Genomic DNA, 22,362 nt, shown 5'->3' with positions numbered 1-22,362 from the left:
CCTGTTTGTTGTGACACCTGACTCTTGCTTATGATTTCTATATGTTTAATAATTTATTGGCATGAGCTCATAATTTGTAGAAATTGTAGGATTCCAGGTGGCCTGAGCTGTGCAAGGGTCGTTCTACAAACTTTTTGCTTTTCTTTCGGCAAGTGGCTCCAGGAGTATCACCTGCCTGGTGCTGGCTTGGGGATTCCTAAAACACGTAGGGATTATAACACAGACCTCAGACTCGGATGTTTCGATCGCTCACAGGAGACTTCCCCCAGCACCTGAGTGCAGGACAGTGATAAACTTCCTCGTTTCTCTGGCTCCATGGGGGAGATTTTCTCATGTCTGTTTTTCCCCCTTTTACTGGTTAACAGCCCTTTAATGGGGATTTCTATTTCAATTCTACACATTTTTAAAAGAATCCAAAGTTACATTATTGTTGGGCTTGTTTCAGGGCCCAGTAAACATCCCCGGGGCTTTCCTGATGGCTCAGCGGGTAAAGAATCTGCCTGCAATGCAGGAGACACAGATGTGGGTTTAACCTCTGGGTAAGGAATTGCTGATGAAGGTCCCTACAGTCAAAGCTATGGCTTTTCCAGTAGTCATGTACAGATGTGAAAGTTGGATCATAAAGAAATCTGAGCACTGAAGATATTGATGCTTCTGAACTGTGGTGCTGCAGAAGACTCTTGAGAGGCCCTTGGACAGGAAGGCAATCAAACCAGTCCATCCTAAAAGAAATCAACCCTGAATATTCACTGGAAGGCCTGATGCTGAAGCTCCAATATTTCAGGCCACCTGATGTGAAGAACTGAGTCACTGGAAAAGACCCTGATGCTGGGAAAGACTGAAACCAGGAGAAGGGGACGACAGAGGATGAGATGGTTGGATGGTGTCACCGAGTTGATGGACATGAGTTTGAGCAAGTTGGTGATGGACAGGGAAGCCTGGTGTGCTGCAGTCCATGGGGTCACAAAGAGTCAGTCAGACACTACTGAGCAACTGAACTGAACTGACTGAGGAAATGGCAACCCACCCAACTCCAGTATTCTTGGCTGGAAAATTCCATGGACAGAGTAACCTGGCAGGCTGTGGTCCATGGGGTCTCAAAGAGTCGGATACGGCTGAGCAACCAACACACACACCCCCACCCCAGAGCTGCCATGCCATTACCAGCCTGCTGTGGTTTCAGGCTCCCTCTTTGATTCTGTGTCTTGTTATCTCATTTCTTTCTTATATGTTCAGTTATATTTAACACCTTTGTTATATTTTACACAGCACTTCTAAATGATTGCACTTAAGAGTGGTTCTATTGTACATTAGCTTAATCTACCACGTCAGACTGGAAATCTACTCCGTCGCCTTCTGGCTTCCCATGAAGTTGAGAATCCGATGCATCTTCATTCCCAGACTTGTTTAGTGACTGGTCACTTTGGAAGCTTTATCCCCAGTGTTCTGGAATTATATGAATGTGCCAGTTAGGACTTTTCCCATTCACCACCCTGGAACCTTGTGATCATCAATTCTGGAAACATTTCTCCTTTCTTTGATACATTTCTGCCCTTTGTTTTCCCTCTCTTTACAGATTGCCTAGATGTCAAATAGTCTATTTCCTGGGAGTCTTTGTCAACACTTTTTTCCCTTCTAATGTTGTGTTTTTAATTTCTAAGAATTATTTCCTCTTCTGACTTTTATAGCATCCTGTTTTATTTCACTGACAAAATACTGACTCTTATTTCTCTGTGGCTATTCACTATGTGTTTTGAGGGCTTTTCTGTTTGCAGTTATCAGCTGTTTCCTCTGATATATCTTTGTCTTTGCTTGTTCTGGCCTCTACCCTTCGTGCTGGGAACCTTTTGAAAACAGGCAGTGATCCTTGCTGTCCATCCCTGTCTTTAAATGAGTCATCAGGGAATTCTTTGTGATGATGGAACAGGCCTGTACTTTGACTGCTGTGGTGGTTACGTGAAGCTACATACACAAGCATCCGGGACATGTCAATTTTCTGGCTTTGTCCGTAGTTACGTACGATGTAACCACTGGGGCTAACTGGATGGAAGGTGCAGGGGACCTCTCTGGACCATTTATTGCAACTTCTTAGGAATTTACATTTATTTCAAAATAAAAAAATTGGAAAGCTGAGGCAATAAAAAGATGATGGAAGCTTTGTGCACACAAGCAAGCCTCTGGAGTCGTACTGATCATGTAGCTGACGCATCCAGCTCCTGCTTTGCGGGCCTGCCAAGCGCTAGCAACCACAGGTCTGTCTCCGACGCTGCTTCTTCTTCCAGAGGGGAGTCCTCCAACCCCGGGCCCTGCCTGGACTCAGGCTCTGGGATTTCCCCTCAACTGGACAGACTTCCCTGAATCCCCTTTCAGGGTTTGGCTGCCCACTTTGCTCTGCCTGAGGTGCCTCGTCCAGAGTGTCTGGTTTGAGGATTTCTCCAGAGCATCAGCCTCCGTTCTTATGAGCAGAGGAGATAATTATTCTCTAGCTGGTACAAGCAGATAGGTAACTTGGAGAGCTTCATTTCCTCCCATGGAGACTGTCAGCGAATCGTCCCATCTTCAGGCCCAGACACAGCCCCGGCACTGAGGGACCCCAGGCTTCCATACCGCTCCCCTGGGCAGGTAGCTGCGGCACCAACATTTCAGCGCCTGCTCTGCTGCCTTCCACCGACAATCTTCCACAGCTTGAAGCCTCCTGTCTATTGTCTTCTCTCCTATTCTTGGTCCTCGTTGGGTTTAGACATTTAAAAAATTCTTTTACTGTCATTTTAGAAGGGTTTCTGGAGGAAGTGGAAATAAATGAATGTGTTCAATCACCCATGTTAACCCAAGCATGCCATGTCAACCACAGCTCCTTAACCTGAATTCTGCAAAGTATTTACACACAACCACAGCCCTAAAGGGCTTCCCTGGTGGTTCAGATAGTAAAGAATCTGCTTGCAATGGGGGAGACCCAGGGTTGATCCCTGGGCTGAGAAGATCTCCTGGAGAAGGGAAAGGCTACTCACTCCAGTATTACTGCCTTGAGAATTTCATGGACAGAGGAGTCTGGCAAGCTACAGTCCATGGGGTCTCAAAGAGTCGGACACAACTGAGCAACTAACACTTTCACTTTTATAGTCCTAAAGAAATGAACCCTGAATATTCGTTGGAAGGACTGATGCTGAAGTTCAAGCTCCAATACTTTGGCCACCTGATGCGAAGAACTGACTCACTGGAAAAGACCCTGATGCTAAAAAAGACTGAGGGCAGGAGGAGAAGGGGGTGACAGAGGATGAGATGGTTAGATGGCATCACTGACTCAAGGGACACGAGCTTGAGCAAACTCTGGGAGAGACTGAAGGACAGGGGGACCTGGCGTGCCGCAGTCCGTCACAGAGAGTCGGCCATGCCTCAGCGACTGAACAACAGCAACAATGGGACGTGTGTGAAGATGGAGAGATGGTAACGTGCCAACAAAAACGAGAAATCACAAACTCAAATTAGAAATTTCCAGTTTCAACACTCCCTTACAAGTACGTGCACACCAGCTACTGGACACCAGGGCATCTCTGACGGGCTCTTTCAGTAATGGCAGCTCCAAGATTCCAAATGGGGGACAGGAAGAGAGAGCACAACTCCGCTTGAAACTCCCTCGATGCTCTGAAAGGGCCACCTGTCTGCTCCTACAAACGGCTTTTGTTTCAAATGTCAAAGAAACTTTAAATTCCATAGATGGCTGTGATTTCCAATCAGAACTGATCCAGGACAAAGCTGGGCTCTGGGAGGGAGGGACTTGCAGTCACTGTCAGGCAACAGGCGTGGGGAATCAACACTTCACACACTTACAAAATGAGATGAGATTCTTGCATGCTAACCTCAAAACAACCACTGAGAAAGTCGCAGGGCATAAATAGCAGCACATGTGCCCCTCGGCAGCCGGCCATGCTGCTCGAGGAGGGAGGATCTGTGAAGCGGCGGCAGCCAAGACACGCTTGGAAAGCCCAGGGCCTCTGCAGACAAAGGCCCGTGTCACACACAGGCATCCTTGCACCGTCTCAGCATGGCCACCTGCCAAACAGCTCCAGAAACGATGGGGACCAAAGCACATTAACGTCAACCAACAAGCATTTCATCATCACTGTTGCTATTGTTTATTCACTCAGCTGTGTCCGACTCTTTTGGACCCCATGGACTGTAGCCTGCCGGGCTCCTCTGTCCATGGAATTCTCCAGGCAAGAATACTGGAGGGGGCTGCCGTTTTCTTCTCCAGGAGATCTTCCCAATGCAGGGATCAAACCTGCGTCTCCTGAATTGGCAGATGAATTCTTTATCCGGAGAACCCCATTTCATCACCTACCGCATAAGAAATATTACAATCTGTACTACGAGAGTGTCAAGGGGGAAGAAAAGATGGTACCGTCTATGCCTTTGAAAACCTTCAATTGTAAATGGCATACTATGCATATTCCAAGCGACTGGAACATATGTGCAAGGTTGCCCCGCTGTCTAAAAAGCCCCATTCAACAACCTCACCCTCATTCTACAGTGACTGTGCAGCGCCAGAGGCACGGCAATCAGAACTTTGCTCTTAGAAAGATGTAGAACCTAAAGATCTTTCAGTTTAATATGGGTCTCAAATCCCCTAACGCTATTTGAACAGGAAAGGAAGTTAGATCCCAGTGTAAAGCAAGACACCTCGCACAGACCCCAGGGACACAGACAGGGCACCTACCACAGGAGGGGGCCCACCTGCCAGGGTCTAAAGGAGAGACAAGACCCAAATGCAGGGTCTCAGAGGCAAGTCAACACATCACCCGATCTAAAAAATGGGCAAAGGATGTATCTCAATAGACATGTCTCCCAAGAAAATACATATACGGCGATCAAGGAGATGAAAAGACACAGCATCATTAGTCATAACGCACATGGCATCATAATGTGGCACCACTGCATACCCACTAGGATGGCTGTCATCCAAAGCCTGATAACAGCAAGCCAGCAGGGAAGCCCACAGTGGATGACCACCTGGCTGTAAATAGGAACGAAGCACTGTTCTGTGCCGTTACCAGGTGGCTCAGTGGTAAAGAATCCTCCTGCCAATGCAGGAGACGTGGGTCTGATCCCTACATCAGGAAGACCCCCTGGAGAAGGAAATGGCAACCCACTCTTAGTATTCCTGCCTTGAGAATCCCACGGACAGAGAAGCCCGGCGGGCTGCAGTCCATGGGTTTGTAAAGACATGACTGAGCACGCAGGCACTGTTATGTGCTACGACGTGAAGGAAACTCGGAAACAGGCTAAGGGAAAGAAGTCAGACACACAAGGCCACACAGACACAGAAGGCTGACTCTTTATGTTTCCAACTATATGAAACGTCCAGAACAAGCAAACCCCTAACGACAGAAAGTGGTTATTCCCAGGGGTTGGTTATTCCCAGGGGCTGAGAGGAGAAGGGGATGTGGTGTAACTGCTGATGGGTATAGGGTTTCTTTCTTGGGGGGTAATGAAAGTGTTCTAAATTTAGACTGTAATGGTGGGTGTACAAACCTCTGAATATACTAACAACCATTTGAACTGTCTTCCCTTAAAGAGTGAATTTTATGGTCTGTGAGCTAAGTCGCTTGCGTCATCATATCTGACTCTGCGACCCCGTGGACTGCAGCCTGCCAGGTTCCTCTGTCCGTGGGATTCTCCAGGCAAGAATACTGGAGTGGGTTGCCATGCCCTCCTCCAGGGGATCTTCCCGACCCAGGGATCGAACCCGCATCTCTTATGTCTCCTGCATTGGCAGGCGGGTGCTTTACCACTAGTGCCACCTGGGCATATGAGTTATATCTCAATAAAGTACTTTGGCCACCTCATGCGAAGAGTTGACTCATTGGAAAAGACTTTGATGCTGGGAGGGATTGGGGGCAGGAGGAGAAGGGGACGACAGAGGATGAGATGGCTGGATGGCATCACCAACTCGATGGACGTGAATCTGAGTGAACTCCGGGAGTTGGTGATGGACAGGGAGGCCTGGCGTGCTGCGTTTCATGGGGTCGCAAAGAGTCGGACGTGACTGAGTGAATGAACTGAACTGAACTGAAAGCTGGTGGCTGTTGTTTTTCTTTTTTTTTTTTTTTCCCAAGCCCAGGTTAAGCTGCCTGGTTGTATGGTCTTGAGTAGAAAGTTTTCTTGGAATATGTCTCTTGAGTCATAGTGTAAATCCCCTAAATCCTCTGTACTATAGATTTTATTTTCCAAGTCAAAAACCAGAAACTGTCTCCACCACAACTAAAATCACCAGAAAACTAAAATCAACACCACTGACCCCCTCGACTTCTACTCAGAGTTAGACGGGTGCCCCCTGTGGACTTCTCTCTCCTAAGGCTTAGTGTTGGTCTTCATTTGTAGATCCCATCAACCTTGATCTCAACCACTTAGCCCCTCGGGGTCTTAGTGCCTTGATTACAAAATTAAGGAGTCAAACCAAATCTGATCACCCCTCCAGTCCCTTCCCTGCTGCCACGGACCTCGACACCCTAAAACCCGGGATGCAGCCAACAGCAGCCGTCCCCGGGCCTCAGCCGAAGACCCACCTGCACTGATCACGCCCTTATGGTCCAGGGTCACCAGCACAGAAGAGGGGAACCTAAGGAGTAAGCGTCCATGGGAGGCGGGGAAGCTGGAAGCCCCTCTATGGAGGAAACACACGCCGACCTTGGGAACTACTGCCAAGGACACAGTGCTTCTGTGCGCTGCGCCACCTGGGCAACGTCTCACTAGAGCCACAGGGAAGAGAGCCTGGGCGCTAGGATCACGCCTGCCCTGGAGACAGCAACAGCCCACTGCCTGTGGCACGGTCTGCTCTGGGGCTGTGGAGGGTCCTCGCAAGAGTTTATTTAGCCTTGGCTTCTGGAAGTATTTCTGGGGTGACCCCAGCCTGAACCTTCAAGCCTCGTGAGCAAAATGCCAAGAGTGGACACAAAAGGCACTAGGAAGTTTCCGGGAATGCTTTTTCGTTTAAACTTGAAAACAAACAAACAAACCAAACCACAACTGTCATTCCCCTCCCCTCCTCTGCACCCCGCCCATCCTGGGCTCCACCAAGGGTCTTCTGATTCAAGGACCGCCAATAGCCCCCACTCACATCAGTGGCACCTCTGGCTACTGAGAAGACCCTAGACAGAGGGCTTGGGGGCAGGTGCCAAGAGAAAATAAACGCTGGTCCTGCTGCCCTCAACAGCACAGTGGTCTCTCCCTATGTGGTACCCAACTCAACATGGCACCATGCCTGTGCAGAGAGGAGAAAGTGGGGAAGGACAGGCCAGGGACGGGACACTCTTAAGTCCATCACTCAACATTGCAAAGCTAACAGAGAGGGTGAACCCCACCCAGGCCGGCCTGGAGTATGACCTGGCAAGTGCAGACAGCTGTCCAAAAAGCCATCGTATTTAAAAAAAAAAAAGGGGGGGGGGGGTGTGGAGGAAAATATATATACATACATGTCAGAACAAGCAGAGAATAGCAGAGACCATTTTGAAATGTACAAAAATACTGAAGCAGGATGTTGTGCACCAGGAACTAACAGCACTGTAGGTCGAATACACTTCAAGAACAAACTGAGAAAAACAGATCAGATTTGTGGTTACCAGGGGCAATCCGGAGGGGGACCTGGACGAAGGTGGTCAAAGGTACAAACTGTCAGTTATAAGGTAAGTAAGTACTACGGACGCAATGTTCACCGTGGCAAATGTGGCTAACATGCTGTATGTTATCTATGAGAGTTGAGAGTGAATCCTAAGGGTTCTCACCACAAGGAAAAGAATCCTCTTGTTTTATTTTGTATCTATGAGACTATGGATATTCACTAAACTTAATCTGGTCATCATGTCATGATATATTTAAGTCAAACCGTTATGCTGTATACCTTCAACTTATACAAAGCTGCACATCAATCGCATCTCAATAAAACGCAGGAGCAGGGAGAAAGAAGTAGCAAATAGTTTTAAAAATCTAATTAGGGACCTCCCTGGGGGTCCAGTGGCTAAGACTCAACGCTCCCAATGTAGGGGGCCTGGGTTCAGTCCCTGGTCAGGGAACATTTTTATCCCACATGCCGCAACTAAGACCCCACTAACACCCCACACAGCCAAATAAATAAATATTGAAAAAAGAAAAAAAAAATCTAATTAATTCAGTCTTGCTGCAGAACCATCATACAGACATTCTCAGCGGGGTGTTAATATATGCCTAGTCTTGTTAAATATATATGCTTAGAACAGACTATGTCTGGTCATAGTGATGGTCTCTGGGGAGAAGAAATGTTAGGAAGGAAATATTTCATGACATCCTCTTTAAGCCTTTTGAATGTTGTTCCATCTGCATATATTATCTATTTAAACACACACACAAGAGCATTAAGATTTCAATTTAAAGGGCAGGCAAGCTAATTAGCAATATCCCCCCTCGGAACTGCAATCATATTTACCGTGCGGGCTCCCAAACATGACCAGGAAACTGAAGCAGAGCTAAACAACTCCCCGGCAGCGGCAGCTGCTAGCCAGTGCGATGCTGAGTGGTGCTCAGGGTGATCTCGTCCAGTCCCAGAAACTGTCCAAGATTCTGTCTACGGGGCGAGCTGTGGACATGGAGCCATCACAGGTCTCCATGACGACTCCAAGCCCCAGGGAGCACTTCCTGCACCCCAGCTTTACCCACTGCCCCCTCGTCCAGCCCTCTGCCTGCGGAAAATGCTCGCCGTGAGCTGAAGGCACGACAGACTGGCCCGCCCGGCCCGCAGAGCTCAGGGCCAACCCCTGGCACAAGAAGGGCTTATTTCTTGGCAACCGGGGCACAGTCAGCTGACTTGCGCTCTAGTCCTCTAAATACTGCCAACTAGCTGGGTGCTCCTGCCTAAGTTACAAAAGGCTTCAGCATCATGCTGGGAAACAGGCGTTCTAAGCTGGAAGTTTAAGTGGAGACCACTTAGGGGGAGGGCAGTGTAGTAGAGTGAATCAAGTCTTAAAAATGTACTCCTACCCGTTGACCAGTGATTTCATTTACGAATCTAACCTAAGAAACTTACAGAGCTAGACAAAGATAGAGAAAAAGTACAAGATGTTAGTCCCATCATTTAAAACTGAAAACCTGACAACAATTTAGCTGGTTGAAAGAGACGGATCAAGGAAACAGCTTCATCCATCGGATGGAATTATGGACATTAAGAATCACGGTATCAAAAATTCTTTGTGAAATGAAAATGTTACCAAAAAGAAACATATCTGCCTCTGAACACCCAACCTGGGAGAATATGAAGGCCCTGAGGTATGGGCGACAATTCTAATAAAGAGAATGCAGAAACTGCAGGGGGAACTGCATCTGAACGTAGTTTATGGGATGAGACGGTCCACAGAGGACAGGACCCTGAAGGGCTGAACAAGCCTGTGAGGCGCCCACAGCACACCAGCGCCACCGTGGGCTCCGCAGAAGGTTCGGAACTGAGACCCCGAGGCTGAAGCAAGGTAGAAGCGGCCAAAGTATCCGTCACTGGTGTTGTTTCTAAAATACAATCTGGGGACTGTCTTGGTGGCTCAGTGGATAGGAATCCAGCCTGCCAATGCTGGGGACATGGGTTTGGCCTCTGATGCAGGAAGATCCCACGTGCCGTGAGGCAACTAAGCCCATGAGCCACAAGTTCCGAGTTCATGCACCTTGAGCCCCATGCTCTGCAGCAAGAAGCCCTGCACAGCCACCAGCGAGTAGCCCCCCGCCCGGCTACAACTAGAGAAAAGCCACGTAAAGCGAAAAGACCCAGGGCAGCAAAAAATAAAATAACCAAATACATTTTTTAAATTTACTTCATAAAATACAACCTAGGAGTAAGTCTTTAGGTTCGAGCCCAAGAGAATCAGTGTACATCAAACAAAGCAGGTGGGGTCGCCTGCCCAGCAACAAACGTGAGCGGGCTTCCACGCAGACGGCACTGCCTGTCGTGGGAATGCTGTGTTCCGGAACACAGACCAGCAAAGAGAAGACGATTCTCTGGCTTTAAAGCTTCCCCTGTTCTGTGGAAATACACAAGTACTGCAAACTTGAACTCCCCTGGACACGTGCGAACGGTCCATTTACATGGTCCATTTTAAGTCTGTTAAGTGGCGTGGGGCCAGGATTGAGCACCGTAAGCACTTTTCTAAACAAATATGGATACGCTCATAACAGACTAGAATAACCACCCACTGCGATGATAAGTAGCAGTTATACCTGAGTGGTGGAATTATAGGTGACTTTTTTAAACCAGTTTTTGTATGTTCTTGTAACTGTGTACTAAGTATGTATAAGTAACTCAAAATAACTTGAGCAATCAGAAAAAAAAGCAAAACAAAACAGACTGTCATCTAAGACAAATAAGAGAATAACCCTACCGATTTTTCTTCAGTGATGATCACAGAGACTGACAAGAGGCCACTGAGCCTGCACTTTCCCCGCACACCTGACCTGGATGCTACACTTCCACGCCCTTGCATTCACCTGTCCACCCGCGGCTGCCCTCTGCTCTCCTCCAGCACCGTCCACGGTTCCTGTGGCTTCCAACTGTTTCTTTCTAGAGAGCTTGACCCCTTCTCTCCGGCATCAAAAGCTGTTGAGCAAAATTCTTCAGTACAATGACTCAGGGCAAAGGATGGAGTGTGGATTAGATAAAGAGCAAGAGCAATTAGAATGGTTTTTCCAACATTCAAAAGGCAATTATGCTAAGTGCAATGTGGAGTCATAGATTTGGATCCCGGAACAAAAGGAGGACAGGAGTGGAAAACTGATCCAAACAGAAGTGCGTATTTCAGTTAATGGTGTGGAACCAGGACTAACTTCTTGCTTTTGACAATTGTACCATATTACATAAGATGTCAACCTTGGGGGAAGCTGGGAGAAGGGTATACCATGGTCCTTACAACTTTCCTATAAACCTCAAGAGAGTTTATAATGCAGACATGCAATAGGACAATGATAAGAACAAAAGAAAGATGGGGGACAGACTGAATACGCATTTCCACAGCGGGTATCTCTCTTCACGTGGCTGCTTCTAGGCACCCAAGACACAGCTCAACCAAGACTCTGTCCCTGGTGCTGTTACGGGAGGGGCGTCACCTGCTTGAGCCCTTGGGAAACCCGGGTCTCTGACACTTTAGGGAAAGAGAAAGATGACACACTCAAAGCAACCATGATGCTGCCTGGCACAGAGCTGGCAATCCACGGATACGGGCTAGACACAAGATAGCAATTCCAGCCCTTCTCCTCTCAGACTGGCTGCATTCTACTCATAACAACTGTCATACAGTTTCACCCCTAAAAGAAATTAAATCCAACGACACGTCTTAGAGACAGCTGCGTATAAATACCGATCAGTAGGCAAAAGGGAGTGTGTGTGTGCTTAGTCACCCAGTCGGGTCTGACTGGGACCCAGGGACTGCAGCCCGCCAGGCTCCTCTGTCCGTGGAATTCTCCAGGCAAGAATACTGGAGTGGGTTGCCATTCCCTTCTCCAGGGGATCTCAAATGCAGGGATCAAACTCAGGTCTTCTGCCTTGGCTGGCGGATTCTTTACCATCTGAGCTACCAGGGAAGCCCAGGGGAAAGGGTAGAGGGGAAGAAAACAGGTTTTTCTGCTACGAGGACCTGAAAGCACTGCCTGCTTATCGAGGGCAACTCAATGTCCCTTCCCTCCTGTGGCCCATCTTTTGCAATCTCTGGCATTAACACTGTTACTAGAAGACTAAGCAGAGGGGAGACAAGACCCCAAATCAGATATATATATACTTAAAACTTGGGGTGTGGGGTAGATTAAAACACTGATTCTACTACAACAGGGTTTTTAAGCACCTATACATCAGTCCAACTCAAAGGGTAGCTAGTTCCAACCAGCAGACTCTGCATCACAGGGAGGACATTCCCCTCCAGGTCCTCGGGCCCGCCCAACCCAGTCTGAGTGTCAGAAGAACCTGCGTTAACAAGAGCGAGCTGATTCCACGCCATCGGCTTTCGCAGGTGTGACTGGGGATCATTTACCATGCTCTCCCTACTCCCCCCAGCCCCACAGGTAAACAGGGTGGTTACATCCATTTTTAATTGAAGGAGTTACTCCTCCATGTGAGTCATTCGGAAAGTAAGCTTTCACAGAAAGCCCCGTTCCTCAAGAAGCACCCCACCCGGGGAGAGAAGGCGGGGTGTTCAGCTGTATGATCAGTATAACCCCAGGGAACAGCACAGGTGACCTGGGGTTCAAATGAAGGAGCAGAAGACCGTTGAGAGTAGGTGAGGAGCCCTGAAGCCACGCGAAGGCAGGACAGGAGGCTGGGGGTGGAGAGCTCACCCGGGAGCTCAGCCTACATGCTGGGCTGAAAAGCGGTCCAGAGGCCAGGAGGCGCGTCCGGGCTGGGGCAGTCAGAGCGCAGAACCAGTGCAGGAGAGAGGACCTGCGGGGCACGCAAGGGGCATTTCCAACAAAGATCTGACGACAGACGAGAACGGGGCCTGGCACCAGAGGCACAGGCGACCAAAGCAAACTAAACAGACAACTTGGGCTTCAGGAAAATTAAAACAAGCTTTATGCATCCAGAGACTGCCAAGAGAGTAACATGCAACACCCACGAAGACAGAAAACACCTGCAATCAGGTATCTGACGAAGGATTAACGTCCAGAATATAGAGTGGTGGTTTAGTCGCTAAGTCGTGTCCGATTCTTTGAGACTTCGTGGACTGCAGCCCACCAGGCTCCTCTGTCCATGGGATTTCCCAGGCAAGAACACTGGAGTGGGTTGCCATTCCCTTCTCCAGGGGATCTTCCTGATCCAGGGATCGAACCCAGGTCTTCCAAACTGCAGGCAGATTCTTCACTGACTGAGCTACCAGGGAATATAGAGAGAACCCCTAAAACTCAGCAGCAACAGAAAACAATTCAAGTCAAAGACGGGCAGATGACCTGAATGAATGTTTCTTCAAAAAAGACACACAAGTGATCAATAAGCACATGAAAAGATGCCCAACACCGCTCATCCAATCGTTAGGGAAATGCAAATCACAACTACAATGAGGTATCACCTCACACTCAGCACGATGGCTACTATCAAAAAATAAATAAATCAACAAAAATTACAAATGTAGGGTGTGGACAAATTGGAACCCTTGCGCCCAACAGGTGGGAATGTAAAATGGTATCGCCGCAATGGATAAACAGTTCGGCAGCTCCTCAAGAAAGTAAAAATAGAATTACCATATGATCCAGCAATCCCACTTCTGGGTATATACCAAAAGAACTGAAAAACAGGATCTCAAAGAGATATCTGTACATCCATTTTCCTAGCAGCATTATTTATAACAGGGAAAAAGGGTCAGAATGGAAGCCCAAAAAGGAGAATTTTAAATGATCCCAAGTGTTCTGATGTTTGGAAGATGCACACTTGAGTACTTGGAGGTGAGCGTCACGGCGGCTGCTCCTGACTCACCAGGGGCTCTGGAGGAAGCGTATTTACATACTCTTACAGACACAGATAAAGCAAACTTGGCATGAGGTTAACTGCTGACTCATGGTGGCTGGTAATTAGTAATCATTGGCCTAGTCGTTCAACTTCTCTGTATGTTTAAAACTGTCTCATAATAAAAAGTTGGGGAAAGAAATGTTTAAAATTCGACAGACTTGCGGGTGGAGAGGGCAGGTAACACTTGCAAAGTCGGAGGTTCTAGATGACAGGATAGAGACATCAAGGAAGCAGCTGGGAATGAGCGAGTAAGGACGGACATGCAGGTGCCAGCAGCCCTTCCCTGCTGGCTCAGACAGTAAAGAATCCGCCTGCAATGTGGGAGACCTGGGTTTGATCCCTGGGTTGGGAAGATCCCCTGGAGAAGGGCATGGCAACCCACTCCAGTATTCTTGCCTGGAGAATCCCCATGGACAGAAGAGCCTGGTGGGCTACAGTCCAAGGGGTACCAGAGTCGAACACGACAGAGCAACTAAGCACAGCACACAGCAGGGCAGGCTGATGAGAGCGCTGAAGAAAAGCGCAGAGGAGCGGGGACTCTCCAAAATTTCCTAAGAGGAAAGCAGTTTTACCTGCTTCACTACAGCCAGAAGAGTGGAACTCAATGGAAAAGAGTTTCCATTAAGAGGGTGATTGATGGACCATACTGACAAGGCTGGAGGGTCAGCAGGGCAGGGACTGAGAAAAAGTTGTAAGTACCGTGACCAGGAATTCCCTAGGCCTTTGTGACCTTCGGGAGAGCTGTTCACACGCTTCGGTGGGAGGCCAGAAAGAGAAAGGCTTTGGGATGCTCCGGTCACAGGGAAATGGAGGCAGACACCCCTTCTCACCCGGGGGTGATGGGTGCCCCCAAAGCACTCTGGGGGAGGGTGAGCTGCTTTTTCTCCCTTGTCCTGAAGATGACATCATCAGCCTTCAGGGCCCTCAAATTCCCTCAAGTTATTAAACAGTCAGAGCTGCTTTCAGCCCGGAGTATGTCAGGTCCTGATGCTCCCGGAAGCCACACAAGAGACACAGATGTGTGTGTCTGTCTTTCTTCCCACCTGCACTTAGGGGGCCAGTAAGTATAGTCCCGTGGACATGCCTGTCAAGGCAGCTCCGCCAGCCCTCATCACAGCAGCATCTCCCACAAAAAAGGATTAAAATTAAAGCTAGGAGGAAGAACCTCATCAGAGCTGCTGAGTGTGAAGGACCAGCTCTCACTTGCAGGATGCAAATGAAGAACGCTCTTCAGAATGCAGGAAATCTCTCCAGGAGCTGGGGGTTTTCATTTTATTGTTGAATAGGATTGACTGCAGTTTGTTTTTTTTTTTTGTTTTTGTAAAGCACTACTCAGTATTTTGAATTTTTTAAATTGCTCAGATTGTCACAGTCAGAATGAATTTTTACCAGATATAGCTATGCTATCAACCTAAACCATAAGTGATCTGGTGTCTAGTTCCTTTCATCTTGCTGCAGAAAATAAGATGTTTCAGTCTTTCAAAATATGCAAACACACCAAAAACCCCTCAACCAGTCAACTAGATTTAACCCCCAAAAGACACGCATCCCAGGACTTACTGCTGAGCTGAACCCCTCTGAACAGCTATCATTTGCCTCAGTGTTTAAATCCTAAGACCTTTTTCACAATCCTGCTTCAGAAGAACACAGTGGACCTGCGGACCCAATGGACCAAGAGATCCATTCAAATCAGTCAGCCTGGGTCGAAGGACATGAAACCCTCAACCGCAGGGTGTAGCTGACGAGCAAAACACGGGCAAATAACCTTGGAGTAGATACATTCAGAGGGTCATCCACTAACATGATTCAGTTCTATTCTGAACTACAAAAAATTCCAGTAAGTGTTTCGCTCTTCGCTGTTGGTAACCACACGTGTCAGGTGGCTCCTAATAGAGCCCCCTGAGGCTGGCAGAAATGTCAGTGAGAGAAGCAACTCTGAATGTGTGTTCCAGCTCAGTCAGAGTTGCCACTGTGGGCTCAAGAGCATGAAAACCTCGTCCTTCTCAGGGCTTGGCATCCAGCCGCTGGGCCGCTGGAGCCTCAGGGAGGAGCTACGGTTAAAAACACCAAACTGCTAGTCGATGTGAGTGACAGCATTATGTAAAGCGAAAAGCACTCTGGAAACGGTCCTGCTGGCCATTTCTCCCCTTGAGCATCTTCCCACTCTGATCTGGGCAGCAAACTCCGAAAAGCTTCTTTCAATCAGAACAGGAGCACAGACTGTGTCTTCCAAGGGTTAAGACTCTTGAAGAGAGAACCCGCTCATCACCAAAATCACCGTAAATTCAACTCCGAGGGGACCGCAGGGTCGGCTGCACTGCTCAAAATCACCGTAAATTCAACTCCGAGGGGACCACAGGGTCGGCTGCACTGCTCACGGATCCGGCGTTGTTGCGATGGCAACGCACATCACCCACTACACCCGCAGCCCTTTTGTAAAGCGCTGGCCCCATGGATGCTCCACTGGAGTCCACGAGGCCCATGGGTAAAGTTGTAAAAGAAAAAGTTCCTCTCGGTAGAACAGGAAAGTGACAAACAGAAAGGCAGGACTACCAGGGACACGGGGATGGGGAAAGCACCAGAGGACCTCAGTGGCCTAAAGCAAAAACAGGTGTGGAGCGGAGTCAGCCTGACGGGGGTGGGGCTGGCCCGGGAGAGGGGACTGAAGGAGTCCACCTGAACCTGGCTCGTGACTCAGCATTCCCAGCGGGAGGGTGACGATGGCAGCAAGACGGGCCAGGAGGTCACGATGGATTTCCTGACAGTGCCCTCGTCTAAGACAACACAGGAAGGCCGGTTACCTGCGGGCAGGGAATCAGACTTGCACAGGTTTCTTTCACTCAACATCTAGGGGTATTCACAGGTTCTCTAGAAATAAAGTGTCTTCTGACGGCTGTTTGGATAACGACCAAGGGGCTAGGGAATGAATGACAAAAGTAGGCGGGAAGCAGCCTGCAGCGCAAACAGGGTGTTTCCCCCACACTTCTGCTCTTGACCAAGATGGCCTCCCTTCTGGCCACTGGCCCACCTTCCACCCATCCCAACACCCTGCCCTTTCTCCTCGCCTGTGGCTCCCTCCCAGTCCACTGGGACATCCAAGTGTGAAAAGACTGGATGATTAATGCCAACCACAGGGCAGTGACTCATGTTTGATGGGGGTACTCAATTCTAGTTAACGACCTATGAAACCTCAGGTGACGGCAATCTGTATTTACTTCCACTTGTATTTGGGTTCCTCCACTATTATCAGTGTGACCAGATAAGTTACACAACTACTCTGTTCCTCGGGTTCCTCCTCTAAACAATAATAATAGTACCTAATTCCCAGGGGTGTTGTACACTTAAGTGAGCAAAACGCGTAAAGCACTTATCGCGTGCCCAGCACATAGTAACACAGTAAGAAGAACCAGCATTATGTAATCTTTAAATATAAAAGCAATACTCTGCCATCCTTGTTAATTCACAATCTCATTTCCTGTCTTTGGGGAATTTCAAAAGATGCCCCTGGATTCTAGAAGATACATATACCTACATACACACATTCATCCCATCCCCCTCCTGGAGGCTGGCAGACTTTGCCAGGTGTTACTTTAAATGTCCATTACTGTTTTCTTGTAAAGTAACAGGAGTGAAGATCATGAGTATTTACAGAAGAGGCTTAAAGAAGTCAAAGGTGTAATCCACCAGGTTGTAAACTGCAACATCATCAAACAGGAATTCCTACATCACTGAAACAAACTGCACCTTCTGGCTTCTCTGTGGCGGGGCATCACCCTGTGACGCATGGATGTGATCTCCTGAAGGGACAGGGCTGGCCCTGTCTGATGGACATCAGGATAGTGTCTGCCAACAGCAAAGAGGCTGCTCTGGGCACCACCCAGCTAAGCTTCTGGTTATTCTACCTGTGCAGGCTCAGTTCAGTGGCGAGAAAGACAGACCTTGTATTTTATTTTAGACAGAGAAAAGGAGGCAGTGACGAGGCCAAGGTCATTCACAGTAGGCGACAGCCAGCAAAAGTACCCAAAGGTTTTTACTTCCAATCACAGGACGCAAACACATGTCCCTCATCGGGTGAAAGTGCCCTTGAGTTAGGCAGTGGGCCAGAGAAGCCAGGAAGACACTGGGGCCTAGGAGTTGGAAACCAGAAGCCAAGGGACAAAGGTTAAAATCACAGCATAGTGGTGAGATGCCACAGCACTGTGATCCTACCTGAATAAAATGCAACTAGATGCACTCAGTCCTGCACCTTGGTTAACCTTACATAACTTCTTCCTATTACATCACTGAGAACAATTGCTTTTAATGGGTCCAGCACTGGACCAGTGAGGCAAGCAAACCTCACACGCTATGATGCTACACTAAATAGCTTTCCCCGTGGAAATGCTGGCCTGAGTAGGAGCCAAAAATAAACCCAACAGCCAATTCCAGAGGGACCTGTCACCAGGAATGCCACACACAAAAACATACACCACCTCACAAAAGGAGGGTGATCATGAAAGATAGACCGTGAAAACTGTGGCAGCGAAGAGCAACAGACGACGCACAAGAGACAGGAAAGCAAAGGAGGGTAAACAGGAAGGCCCGAAACCTGCTCAGACAAACAGCAGTTGGCGCTCTTCTGTACAGTGGCTGCTCTGTCCAACCATGACAGGTGGAGATCAGAATGACCCACCATGTTTAGCCAACGCACATGAAGGGCAAGAGGCTGTCAGCACTCGGCTTCATTCCAAAAATCTACTCAAAGGATGACCATTGATGGGAAGGCCGAAGTCTCCACACAGGACATCCCTGGCCCAATGGGACAAGTCTCAAGTGGATAAATCAGCTATCACACTGAAGGGGTCGGGAGCGCAAGGAAAGGAAGGGGCACAGATTGCGTGCCTCTTTTTAAGTCCTAAAGAAGCTTATAACTTTGGCTGCTTGAAGCCTCAGGAGTCAGACCAGAAATCCTGCAGTTTCCAGGAAGAACGACTTATTTTTCTGTTGATAACTTTCACGGTAGTGGCCAGGAGGCGACAGGACTTGTTGACTGTCCTCTTCATCTCTCTTTCTCAATTTGCTCATTAAAAACTTAAAAGAAATTAAGAAACTAAGAGTACTCACTGTCTGCCATATTAACAAAAACTACAAAAAACACTCCACAGCCTACCAAACAATTCACATTAAAAGGACACTATTTATAAAATGGCAATGGCTGGCAGCTTTAAAAAGAAGTTTCCCAAGACTGTCACTGCTTCATCCTATCAATAACTGGGTTCTCAAGTCTCATAACCAGATTAGTGATGGAGTAGGAATCAGAACCTGAAAGCTCACTCTTGGTCTAATGGTCTTTACAGCACACTGTCACTTCAATGGGTATATGAGCAGTGGGAAGTGAGAGGGAAAATCTTCCTAAACCATAATGTCACACGGTCCCAGGCCCCACCCCACCACCCAATGGGTGCTCAGGAGCAAAACCTCAGAAGCAGAACTGGTCAGGGCCATCTGTGCCTATGGTTCACAGCAATAGAGAGCTACCTACCAGGTATAAACTCCCCTCTTCCCCACCAATAAACCTATTTTCCAGACAGAAGAATGGGCACTACGTGTCACCCCATCCTAAAATCCCCACATCCCTGAGGCTCCGCCAAGCTCAGAAGTGGCAGAAACTACAAGAGCAAAGAAAACATCCCCACTGGGGCCACGATGGACTTCACCGAATTCAAAGCAAGTCGCAAGAGGGCAGCTTCAAGATATACCCAATCTGGGGCCTTAAACTTATTTTCTATTTAATTCCAAAATAGATTATTTTAAGTCAAACTTCATATAATTACACACTGGGGGAGGAGACAGACTGACCATAACTGTAAACAAAGTTAACCACCAAAGTCAAGATGAACAGGGACAACAACGGATAAACACTGCAGCTCCCAGCGGTGAGCCGGGCCTGCCGCCGTGAGTCCCAGGGCAGGAGGCCCTGACAGAGTCCAGCGGGCTCCATCCCAAAAGTCACAAACCTCCAGAGGAGATGGTTAGGGAAAACGTTTTTTAAGAACCAATGGAAAGATGGTGGCAACCCTTCACCAGTGTGACAACCTTCGCTAGTGTGACCACACACAAACGCGGTGTATAGAGCAAAAAGTCTTATCTCCCCAACAATACTGGTAGTGATTTTTAACCGGCATTCTGCAGCAAAGGTCATCTATTCCACATACTTCTGCGTGAACTTATCATTTTCTCTCCGACTCAGAGAAGCTACTGCCTGATCCGTATTTTTCTGAGGGGAAGCCAGAGGTCCTGTGCACGCATTTCTGTGCCCGTGGATGCGCATGTACTGGCTGGGAAAAAGACCCTGCTGGTATCAGTGGTGACTTCTGCCACTAGGAAATAGATCACAGGCTCTTCCAGAGAGTGGGGACTTCTTCCCAGCCAGACCGGTCATCACAGAACCCTTGTGCAGGTCGCCTTCGTCTCCCATTGGGTCAGAAACCCTGATTAACTTCTAAAGTGCCCTCCCCTGAAATCAGACCACTCAACATCCCGGGCAGCTAAAACAGTCCAGGCCTGATTTTTGCCAAGAAATGTTTTCTTGAAGGAGAGGAGGAGGAGGAGATGAAAAAGGGGTGAAAGATACAAGAGGCGTGTGTGTCTGTGAATTACTGATAGGAGTTCAACACTCGGGGAAAACAAGATGTGAAAAGCCACCAAACCAACCCTGGTTCACGGTTTAAATTTTATTGATGATGAACGCGGGAGTCTGCTATTTGCTTAATGGCCTCAGGTAAGACAAATCCTTCAGGTTTCCAAATGGGTGGCTCCTCTCCATCCAGGGTTCTATAGTATTTTTTTTTTTTCCCCAAGAAAGTCCAACTATACTTAAGAGAGTCATCAATTCCAGTCAGTAGCTGCCACATCCCTCCCTGCACCACCAGGGCTATTAATATCAGGGCTCCGATTGTTAATGATTTTACTCAAAGTTCCCTGTAGCAGTTAAAACCAGGCAACAAGCTAAAACACAAAGGGGCTGGTTTTCTTCACCCATAATAACGCATTCTGCAATCCAGTGAACTTCCTGGGGTTTCAGGTCGGCCGAGATTTTCACTTCTATCTTTTGTTTTGGAATGCCCACAACCCCTCCCTGCACGGACCGGCACGGCCTTCCTTTCTGGATGCACAATGCAGTAGGTAGCTGCTCTGGGGGTCACAAGAACGCCGCACTGGTGTAAAGCCGAGAGCGTGCCTGCCCCAGGAGTTCCCCCACCGGACTGGGTTCACATACAGGATCTTGAGGCCGACACCGCAGCAGCCTGGCACGGGCTTGCCAGTCTTTCGCGTGGGGGAAGCCCGGGGCCCGGTGGCCCAGGGCTGGTGCAATGACTTTGCACCGGAGCGTCCCTGCCGCGGAGGCTTGTCCTCCCATCTCGGCCCCACTGCAGTGTGGCACCACTACCGGGCAGCGCCCTGCACGCCTCCCCTCTCGGCCCAGGGCTCGAGCGGCCGACTCGGTCCCCCGCCGGGCCCCCGGCCCGGCCCCCGCCCGCCGGCCCGCCGCACCTTGGTCTCCTTCACGTGCTGCTTGACGCCCTCCGGGTACCACTGGACGCGCACGTAGCCGCGGCGCAGCGGGCTGGCCCGGCCCTCCTCGTGGCCCGCGCCCCCCGCCTCCGAGCAGCCCGAGCTCCCACGGCCCTCCTCCTCGCCCTCCGAGTCCGAGTCCTCGCCGTGGATGAGGCGCACCAGCCCGAAGTGCACCGAGCCGCGGTAACGGCCCGACACCAGGTCGTGGGAGAAGAGCAGCCGCTGCGAGCCGGCTTCGGGGCCGGAGTCCGAGGATGGCCCGGAGCCCGAGTCCGCGGCGGGCGCCGGGGCCGGGGCGGGGGCTGCGTCCGGGCTCGGGGACGCGTCCGTGACCTGGGCGGGAGCCGGGGCTGCGGGCGCGGACGCTGCGGGATCCGCCATAACTGCGCTGCGCGAATCTCGGGCGGCGGCGGCGGCGGCGACGGCGGCAGCAGCGGCGGCGAAAAAGGCACGGGGAGGCGGGGCTTGCCGGCGCCGGGGGGCGGGGCCACGGCGCGCTGACGTGGCTGCGTGCCGCCGTCGTCAGGGAACCGAGATGCGGTTGCTAGGGGCTACTGTCTGGTCGCTAGGGGACGCTGGAGATTCTGCCGCGGGCGAGGGGCGGGGTGTGAAGGGATGCACTGCACGAGGGCGGGGCGGGGCCAGAGGGAGTAAAAGGACAGAGAGAGGAGACAGGGGTGGGGACCCAGGAGTGGGAAGTGGAGTGCTCACCGAGGAAGAGGGGAGGGGTCGAGGCAGGACGGAGGATGGTCCGGAGACCGTCCGCAACACTTAATGAGCTCCCTAGACGTCTCCAGTCTACTTCTAGGCACTGGGAGGGATACAGAAGGAACAAGATACAGCCTCTGTCCTCTAGGTGTTTACAATCTAGTTGGGAAGACGAAACATACACACATTAAATAGCTTAAAGGCAACTCCAATGCAGCTTGTAAGCAAGGCTAAATACAGAGTGTATCTAGAGTGTACTGCATTAGGGAATTCTTTGCAAAGCCTGGAAGGTCATGACCCCTTAGGGACTGGTCAAGGAATTGGTGAAGAAGTCCCAGAGAAAGATTGGAAACGTAAGCAAGTGTTAGTGGCCCCTATGGTTTGGCTTTAAACTCATCTAGATGACTTCAAAGCTCCTTGAGGCTTATGTGTTGCAAGAAGGAGAAGAGAGGGGTAATTCAGAGTGTAAGCTGTCGATTCCAATTTTGGGCATAGACACTAACCTTATAAAGTTGGCAAGCTGATAAACTTCTTTTCAGCTTAATTTTCTCATCTGTAAAATTGGAGAGGTAATAGCAGTACCTCTGTGATCTGGCAATTGA

The 22,362-nt window shown here is 49.4% G+C and overlaps 1 protein-coding gene across 1 annotated transcript in view; it reads right to left on the bottom strand.

The window, feature by feature from the left end:
* Window positions 1-21,433, bottom strand: part of UBE2O (ubiquitin conjugating enzyme E2 O) — a 47,980-nt gene extending 26,547 nt beyond the window's left edge. Inside the window, exon 1 of the mRNA XM_052657368.1 lies at window positions 21,029-21,433. Within this exon, the coding sequence (XP_052513328.1) occupies window positions 21,029-21,433 (405 nt within the window). The remainder of the gene's footprint in view (window positions 1-21,028) is intronic.
* Window positions 21,434-22,362: the final 929 nt, after the last annotated feature.

This window comes from Budorcas taxicolor, chromosome 19, assembly GCF_023091745.1.
Source record: "Budorcas taxicolor isolate Tak-1 chromosome 19, Takin1.1, whole genome shotgun sequence".
NCBI classification, from domain to species: Eukaryota; Metazoa; Chordata; class Mammalia; order Artiodactyla; family Bovidae; genus Budorcas; species Budorcas taxicolor.
Note: the sequence above shows the minus strand (reverse complement) of the source record. Positions and strands in the feature narration are given on the sequence as shown.